The sequence below is a fragment of the Saimiri boliviensis genome (genome assembly GCF_048565385.1).
Source record: "Saimiri boliviensis isolate mSaiBol1 chromosome 19 unlocalized genomic scaffold, mSaiBol1.pri SUPER_19_unloc_4, whole genome shotgun sequence".
In the NCBI taxonomy this organism is placed as follows: domain Eukaryota; kingdom Metazoa; phylum Chordata; class Mammalia; order Primates; family Cebidae; genus Saimiri; species Saimiri boliviensis.
Genome location: NW_027412505.1, coordinates 959658 through 969200, shown reverse-complemented (window position 1 = coordinate 969200; position 9543 = coordinate 959658). Strand labels below are relative to the sequence as shown.

At 42.9% G+C, this 9543-nt stretch overlaps 1 protein-coding gene across 1 annotated transcript; it reads right to left on the bottom strand.

Annotated features, from left to right (window-relative positions):
- Positions 1-1967: 1967 nt before the first annotated feature.
- LOC141583352 (tripartite motif-containing protein 43-like) lies at positions 1968-8998 on the bottom strand. Its single transcript, XM_074392563.1, has 6 exons — positions 8588-8998; positions 7904-7999; positions 5295-5525; positions 4279-4301; positions 3650-3747; positions 1968-2532 (listed from the first exon to the last, which is right to left on the bottom strand). Exons 1-6 carry the CDS (start codon positions 8996-8998, stop codon positions 2039-2041), a joined length of 1353 nt encoding a protein of 450 aa, XP_074248664.1. The 3' UTR covers positions 1968-2038.
- Positions 8999-9543: the final 545 nt, after the last annotated feature.

Genomic DNA, 9543 nt, shown 5'->3' with positions numbered 1-9543 from the left:
GGGGAAAGGAACATGAACTCTGACGAGTCCCTCCGCCCTGGCCACCTCACAGAGCGGTGCCAAGACAGCTGGTGGGTGGGAGCGAGTACGGGCCGCAACTGGAGGACTTAAAGGGGGCGGCACCGCAACGGTCGGAGGGGAGGAGGAGGATGAGGAAGGAGGAGGAGGAGGAGCTATGGGAGTGGAGGCAGGGTCTGCAACTGGCGCAACAGTTGGAGGGGAGGAGAAGGACGAGGAAGGAGGAGGAGGAGCTGTGGGAGTGGGGGCAGGGTCTGCAACTGGCGGAGGAAGGGAGTTGGAGTGAGCAGGAGGGGGATGGGATAGGTGGTCAGGCAGCTCCTCCTGCTGTTCGTAAGGAGGGGGAGAGCTGACCTTGGGAGGGGTGCGAGCTAAGAGAACTTGATGAGTGGAACAGGAGGAGCAGAGGTCCGGGTGGGGATGCAAATCCCAAAAAGCCTGGACGTAGGGCACCTCATGATCCCTGCCAGGGACAAAAATTGTACGGCGACAAAAATTGTCTAGGTCTTGTAGGACGTTAAAATCGAAAGTACCAGTCGGAGGCCAATGTGACCGGTTATTAAGCTGATATTGGGGCCAGGCCACTTGGGACAGGAGGATTTGGGAGTAGCCTAGCTGAGAAAAGTTGAGGAGTAAGCACCCGAGAGGGGGCGTTGTTAGGAATTTGAGACTCCGTGTTCCCCATGGCGCGTGTGGCAGGACCTTTCCTTTAGCGGGATTGGGCTAGAGTGGTGTGAGGAGAGGCGTCCCGTCTGCCTCACAGCCCCTCTAGAGGGAGATAGGAAGAGTTAGAGGAAGCGTCCTTCTCTCTAACTGTTCCTATTATGGACGTGAACGTGGGAAGGATCAGAGGAGGCGTCCCTCGTCTGATGACTTCCAAGGCTCCTGGAGCTGGACTGGAGGATCTGACTCAGGCTGGCCGGCGCTAGGCGAGAGATCCGTGGAGTGGGAGACACGAAAGGAAAAGAGGCCACCACACGCACAGAGGGGAAGATAGGCAAGTAAACGGACTTACCTTATCCGGAGCGTGAAGGCCAATTCAGAGGAATGGGGGTCGCCAGAGGGAGGGGGCCGCTGGTGGAGCAGCCGCCCACACCTCCCGGGTTTCGGCACCAAATGTGCGACCCGCAGAGACCCTTCCCGAAATAATTCAGTCCAAGGAACCGCTGGGCCGAGTCTAGGTTTATTGGGGTTTGCGAGCAACTCGAGTGGGAGAGGGAAGAGCTGCACCCAGCAGCTGCCGGAGAGAGTTTTTATAGGGGCAGGGATTGGCTTAGCTTTGGTGGGCTAAAGTGGGAGATGATTGGCTTGCCTTGTTGCTGGGTAGGCTGAACTCTAGAGGTAGCCCGTATAGGTGAGGTGTCATGGAGTGATTGGTGGAGGTTAAACAAGGAAGAAGGAAGAGCCATGTGGCAAGAGGGGGTAGGCTAACAAAGAAGAAGGAAGAGCCATGTAGCAAGAGGGGATGGGCTAGGATCCCGGGTATGGGAAAGGGCCCTTTTTACCTAACGATAATGCATTTCTCAGAATGTGTTTTTGTCACCATAGGACACATGCCTGTTAAATCCTCATTTTCGCCCAAAGATTCAGTGACAATTTAGGTGTAATATATGTTCCCCCTAAAGTGATGAGGTGCAGACTTTATTGTATCAATAGGAGGGAGCTCCCACACTTGCAAATGCATTGTACAAAATCCTGTCTGTCCATGATGTGCAAATTATGTTCCTGCCTGAGATCATTCAGCTGGAATCACACACCCACATATTTCCAGAATTCCATCCAATAAATTCACAAAGCAGTTGAAAATCACAATATACACTTTAGGTAATGGGCCATTAGAGATTATTTTAATTGTAGAAAAGCATACAAAAATATTTTGCGTTTTATATATTTTTTATTTAACTGTAATAAAGTGACACTAAAACAGAAAAAAACCCCGAACAGTATGATTCCTTTGCTTGAACAGTGAAGGACTCCCTTGTACATGCAGTTCCCAAACAGTCAGCTTTCTTTATCTTAATCATCTGTGTCCAGTGTAAAAGACAGGCCTGACAGGGAAATTTAAGGAGCCATCCGGGTAACGCCATATGAGGGAATTCTTGGCTACATTATAAAAACTCAGATTTCCACTTTCAAAATCCAGAAACACACCAACCCGGCCCAGAGGTTTCTCTACATAGTGAGGAAGCATTGGAGAGCTGGTCAAGAGACGGAAATGATGATTCACCTTCACACATAAAAGAAGAAATATGTCCACAGATGTAATCATGGTGCCATTCTTCCTTATCTGGGAGTCCTTACAGACACCCAGAGCCCAGTCCCAAGAGTCGTCCACATCCAGCTCCCAATAGTGTTTCCCAGAGGAGAAGCCCTGGGCTCCCCATGCAGCAAAATAGTCAGGTCTGTCAGAATTCACAGATCCACCTTCCCGTTCAGGTCTACACATCCAACTTCTCACATCCTCAAACAGGCTGATATTGTGATTGCTTACTTCATAATTGAAGGAAATTTCCACTGTAGAAAAAAGAGAATGTTCCAGTGAAAAGCAGCTTCTACATTCTTAGGTTCAGATAAGAAAGAGACTCTCACTAGAAACCACAGGTCAAGATTAAAAGGCAACTTTTGTCTGGAAAAATGTTGGAATCAGAGGGTGTTAGGATACCTGCATAAGTACACGGCTAAACTACAAGGACCACAATTTCTATAAACTCAAAAATATAAGGGGAGGATTGTCATGCCTAAGTCTAGTCAGCTACTTCTTATAACAACTGAAAAACTGGAAGCTCTTGTACTGCATCCAAGTCCATGGCAATAAAATATATGTGCATTTCCTCTTCCTTGTCAGGGAAGAGCAGGAGGCTGGGGACAGGAGACGAGGTGGGGAGCCATTCTTACACCTAAATAAATTATCACTTTGCCAGAAATATGATCTGCCACTTAAGTAAGCAAATTCATACTTAAAGAGAAAATCTGAATCCATCTTCTGGAAAGTGCAGATTCCTTGCAGGAATTATCTGACTTTCATGCTGGATTTCAGCACAGACTTCTTTTATCTGCCTGATTGATCATGATCTGTCCTGGAGTTCTATCTAAGGGCTCATCAACCACCAAATCACTTTCCTATTGTTTGCAGATTCTCAGATTTGCATTGTTATTTAAGTTACTCATAGGGGGTGTTTTGGTTGATTAAAATGCACATGATTAAAATTACAAATGCTATGAAACTTACAAATGCACCTGAAATTTACTTAAAAAAAAAAACAAAACACTGTCACCAAATCACAATCATTAACAGCACTTAATTTGAAGTTGAAATGTCCTGAATTAACTCAGTTCTGTATACCTCATGTAATACTTGTATACATGAAATTTTGTCAGAGAATGTTTCTAAGTCCTAAGGAGCCATTCTGCATGTTTTATGTTTTTCTAAGTAATTTGTTATATGGCTGATTCTTATTACATTTTACCAGCTTTTAGTTTAGTCTCTTTGATGATAGTGAAACTATAAATATAAAGACATATTCACAAACTAGTTTCTTCCAGATGAAATATCATTACACTAGGAAAACTGCCCATAGAAACTATACTTGAAGACATTACATATTGATCCCAGCAAGACGGCGACACTCACCTCGGAAGCGGTTGAGCCTGTGCACCAGTCCAGTGATGGGCCCTGCAGTTAACTCTGGATTCACAGGCTGGGGCATGTGCAGCAGCACGGACTCGCTCCTGCAAGGAAGCAGGTGCAGTTGGTTAACCTTTCTGGTGTCTGTGTTTAAGAAATAGATTCCAACAGGAAATCCTTCATTCAAACCCACTTCTGATATTGTCATGTAACTCCACAATCCTAGGATGGGTTTATGGCTCTCTTAGGGAATCTTTCTAAGGATTCACTCCATTTCTAACCTACTACCACTGAAAGATAATTGCCTCTCTCTCTATCTGCCACCAAATAGTTTGTTTCTAATTATGATTCTGAATCTTAAAATTAGGCAACTATATCCTAGTAACTTCTGCATTGAACTCTTCAAAACATTACCCCCTGAGTCACTTGGGAAAGTAAGAAAAGATTAAAATCTGATACAGGGCATAAGAAAACATATTCAACATAACACACGAACACCTGAGTACACATACATACACACACAATCACACTGACACATTATGTTAACAAATTATGTTTTCACTTTGTTGAAAACAGCTTGATGTTTTTCATAGCACACCTTGTGCTTCGGCCTGCAATGATGACCAAAAACATACCTTGCCATGATGTCTCCCAAATCCTGTAAAGAGAGAGAGAAAAAAGATACTTCTTTAGAAAGTTGTTATTCTGGCTGGGTGTAGTGGCTCATATCTGTATTTCCAACGCTTTGGGAGGCCAAGGTGAATGGATCACCTGAGGACAGGAGATCCTGACTAGCCTGGCCAACATGGCAAAACCTCATCTCTGATAAAAATACAAAAAAAGTAACTGGGTGTCATGGTGCATGCCTGTAGTCCCAGCTACTGGGGAGGGTGTGGCAGAAGAATTGCTTGAACACAGGAGGTAGAGGTTGCAGTGAGTTGAGATTAGGCCACTGCACTCAGACTGGGTGACAGAACAACACTCTGTCTCAAAAGAAGGAAGCAAATGAACACACAAGTTGTTAGATTCTACCTGTCTAGTCTTTAGGTTTTGAAAACTTTCGAAGTACTACATACTATCACTGCAGGTCTTTTAAAATGTATTCTCATTTCTCACATTAATACCAGTAAGACCAATTGACAGAATCTGTTTCTGATAAATTCAGGACCCTGGATCTGAGTGAGAGAGAAAGGTTGAGTAGTGACTGTGCATTGCTGCAGCTGTCTACAATGTGGTCTTTTTCAGGGCTAGTTCCTGAGGGGTAATGTGGCTCAAGTCAAGGGCATTTCAAACCTAGGACTGCCCCAAAAAAGGAAGAAGGAAATGTTAGTTTCTTCATAATTTCTATGTATCATCCAACATAGACAAAAATATTATTTTCACATGAATGTTTTCTCTTCCAGAGTTTTAATGAAATGAACTGGAGAAGAAAGCTTGAGGTGGAAAATGTTCTGTGGAAATCTATCTGCACAGCTCCCTAAAGCTTTGTTTCTATGATTAGGTTAGGAGTTGTAGTTTATCTCTATAACTAGGTGGGAATGTCTATCACCATCAATGCAGGAGATGAAGTATGTCTTTGGTACCCAATGAAAAGCAAAGATGTAAATGTCAGCTAATAGGAAGTGTCTCAAGGGACATCCTCAGTTCTTACCTGGAGCAGCTCCACATCTGGTTTATGACACATTTCCATTAGTTCCCGATACATTTCTTTCAAGTGCTTCTTCTTTTGATGCATGTTGATGCAACTTCTCTGGAGTTGTGGAAATATCTCTTCGTGTTCCTTGCCCAGTCTCTCTAAATGTTGTTTTTCTTCCTTATGGAGAACTGGATGCACCTTCATATACTCAACCCTGATCATCTGTGCACGAAGAAGGGCATAGGCCTGGAGAGACATGGATTTTGTAGGTTACATACCCAGGTCGACTTCCACCTCACAGAACCCACTAATTCATCCTGACCTTTCCTTCGTTTAATTTTCATTCTTTACAAACACTAGGATAAGTTAAAAAGATCTTCCTTAGGGGAGACCAGGATGGTTGAAAGGAAGCTTCTCTGGAGTGCAGCTCCCACTGAGTGAGACACAGAACCAGAGCGATATCCACAGTCCACCCATCTGACAAAGGGCTAATACCCAGAATTTACAAAGAACTAAAATAGATTTATAGGAAAAAAACCAACAAACCCATCCAACAGTGGGCAAAGGATATGAACAGATACATTTCAAAAGAAGATATATGTGAGGCCAAAAAACATGAAAAATGCTCATCATCACTGGGCATTAGAGAAATGCAAACCAAAACCACATTGAGATACCACCTCACATCAGTTAGAATGGCGATCATTAAAAAATCAGGAGACTGGGAGGCCGAGGCGGGTGGATCACAAGGTCAAGAGATCGAGACCATCTTGGTCAACATGGTGAAACCCCGTCTCTACTAAAAATACAAAAAAAATAGCTGGGCATGGTGGTGCGTGCCTGTAATCCCAGCTACTCAGGAGGCTGAGGCAGGAGAATTGCCTGAACCCAGGAGGTGGAGGTTGGGGTGAGCCGAGATCACGCCATTGCACTCCAGCCTGGGTAACAAGAGCGAAACTCCGTCTCAAAAAAAAAAAAAAAAAAAAAAAAATCAGGAGACAACAGATGCTGGAGAGGATGTGGAGAAATAAGAATGCTTTTACACTGTTGATGGGAGTGTAAATTAGTTCAACCATTGTGGAAGACAGTGTGGCAATTCCTCAAGGATCTAGAAATAGAAATTCCACTTGACCCAGCAATCTCATTACTCGGTGTATACTTAAGGACTAGAAATCATTCTATTATAAAGACACATGCACACATGTGTTCATTGCAGCCCTGTGTACAATAGCAAAGACCTGAAACCAACCCAAATGCCCATTGATGATAGACTGGACAAAGAAAATGTAGCACATATACACCATGGAATACTATGCAGCTATAAGAAATGATGAGTTTGTGTCCTTTGTTGGGACATGGATGAACCTGGAAACCATCATTTTCAAAAAACTGACACAAGAACAGAAAATCAAACACCACATGTTCTCACTCATAGGTGGATGTTGAACAATGAGAACATGTGGACACAGAGATGGGAGCCTCACACACTGAGGTCCATTGTGGGTGCTGGGGGGAATAGTGGGAGGGAAGGTAGGAGGGATAACGTGGGGAGAAATGTCAGTTATAGGTGATGCGGGGATGGGGGCAACAAACCACCTTGCCATGAATGTACCTATGCAACAATCTTCCATGACCTGCACATGTACCCCAGAACCTAAAAAAAGACCTTCCTTCAAAATGTTTATAATTCATCAATTCTTGAACACCTGCATAAAAGCCCTTTAGATTTAAATGTTTAAATATATGTCCTCTCAAATCTGAAATACCACTAGAAAACAAGTAAAATTTATCATTGATTGTTAAATCATCATCAACAATATATATATTTGTTACTCAATTAGTCTGTAGTCTCAAATCTTTGTCCTTCACAGCCTAAACAGTCATTCTTAGTAAATGTTGTCAGTATATTCTAATCAGGGTCAGAAGCCATCACACAAAAAAGATCTCAATAAACATTGTAGCCCCCATCTCTGAAACTGACTACCTCTGCTCTGTCTCCTCCCTTCTTCTGTCTAAAGCTACAGTCTCGCCTCACCATTCTAAGAACATGAATCCCCATTCCATTGTGTTTCTCCTCCCAATATTGACAAACTGTTCTCTCACTCCCCTCGTCATTTTCGTTTCTTCTCCTCAGCTTTTCATCATGTTACATTTTCTCCTACTCAAACAGGCATCATGGTCTGGGTCCTTTGCTACCAGATTTCACTAGCACAGGCATAGTTCTTAAATTACTGTTTCCACCCACTTTTTTCCCTAGGAGCAACATCATATTTACTGCTAAATGCCTTTATTTCTCATTTATGTATTATTTAATCAGTATTACATAATTCATCTCATACAGAAACCTCTGCCTGAAATACTGATTAATTTTAAGCACATACTGGCCTCTCAGAATTTACATATATATATATGTATGTAAATATACATATATATATTTACTTATCTGAAAAACATTTCCAGAACACCTGAAAATTGTTATGCTGAACGGTCAGGTTGTTTTCCAGGCTATAAATAAATATATGACAAAATCTGGCATATGAGAATTTCAACTCAAGTTGCTAATATAAATGTTCTCGGCATGCCTGTCTCAAACATGTCCTGAAGACACATGATCTCATACTTACACTCCAGAGCATGCTTGTTTTTTCCTCCTCACTTAGATTTCTCTGATTTTCTTGAATTTTTTCCCATAAAATCCTCATTTGCTTTAAGAGCTTCTCCTGCAAAAGAATTATGAGGGTGAGCAACAGAAAATCAAATACCATAGATTCCATACTCTGAGTGAGATACGCAGGCAAGGGTTAAAATGTATGAACAGACTAGAGAGAGGAAAATAAACCAAGGTTTTTCACTGCTCATCCTCGGTATTTTCAAATCTGAGGTTTCAGATGTATAACAGTTTAGGGAACTGGTGAGTGAAGATTTCTTGTAACCTAGGTAATGATCAGTGAAACACCCTTCCACTATGCTGGCCGCCTGCTTTTGTCATTTGTCCAGTAAGATTAAATACATTTCCAAAATGTATTTTCTTTGTTCTTGTAGTTTTGGTAGCTTTTCGATGCCTTTAGTGTTATACTGTAGAGTCAAAGTAATAGTGACATTCACTTAATCACCCTCTTTTTGGGTGCAGGCTTTGTGAAGGCAGGTATAGTTGCATATTGAATTCAAAATTTCATCATTGGTACCTCCAAAAGCACCTGGCACTCAGTAAAGGATGGAGTGATCACCACAATGGTTCTCATCTCCCTTCTCATCTCTTTAACTCCTCCACCCTCCAGCCTGCAGGTGATCCCAGCACTGTGTCTTACCCGGTGTTCTTCAGCTGCCCCTTCAATGGGACAGTGTTTGTGAGCCCCGTGCTCCTGAGAGTTAGAGCACAGTGAACAGAGCAGACTCTTGTCCGTGGCACAGAACATCTTCTTTGTTTCCCTATGGGTCCCACATACTTGTGTCTCAGAGCTCAGGAATTGCCAGACACTGGCTTTCCTGGCAATCGTCACTAAATTCTTCAGAAAAATGTTAGTTTTGAAATCCTTTTGGTGTGATGGTTCCCTGCACGCAGGGCAGTTGGCAGGACTTTGGGCTTCTTCCCAGGAAAGGCAGAGGCAGGGTCTACAGAAGCTGTGCCCACAGCCTATGGTGACAGGGTCTACCAGGTAGTTCAGGCAGATGACACAGTTGAGTTCCTTCTGGAAGGCCTGTGGGAAGTCTGAGTCCATTTTCCTGAGGGAAGAAAACCACAAGAATTTAATCTTCTGCCCTGGAGAGACAAAGATCCAAGCAAAGTTTCAATCAGGTTGTGATCAAATAACATCTTTTTTTTTTTTTCTAGAGAATTGGCTTTCATTTGCAATGACCGAGATAGGACAAATAGAAAACTGAGGCACTAAGAGCCATCAACCTCTGTAGAAAAATGTGATTGTTCTCCAATCAACGCACAACCAGCTTTCCAAACCCAACTCTTTTTCACAGAAGAATGCCAGTTTTTTGAGGTGTTAGTGTCCACCAAGTTGCTTGGGCTTCTAGGATTTAATCAAGCTATCAACTCATGGGGTAGTTACACTCTAAATTGCCAGGGACTGCTTTGGAGAAGGGATGCTAACTAAGCTCTTCTACTCTCATTGTTTGATTTAACTGTAACAAGGATCCCTCAGAGTTGTCCAGAGGGCCCCTGCTTGAAAATAAAGCAGAGGTCATTCTTTGTCCAAAATCAGGCAAAGCTAGCCTTTACACTCCAAGGCAAAACAAACCAAGGTAAAGGTAC

Coding starts and splice junctions, on each gene's coding strand:
- LOC141583352 (XM_074392563.1), bottom strand. CDS start 8,998: ATGGACTCAGACTTCCCACAGGCCTTCCAGAAGGAACTCAACTGTGTC. Junction 8,000..8,587: donor GGGCAGCTGAAGAACACCGG/GTAAGACACAGT, acceptor ATTCTTTTGCAG/GAGAAGCTCTTAAAGCAAAT. Junction 2,533..3,649: donor CAGGCTCAACCGCTTCCGAG/GTGAGTGTCGCC, acceptor TTTTTTCTACAG/TGGAAATTTCCTTCAATTAT.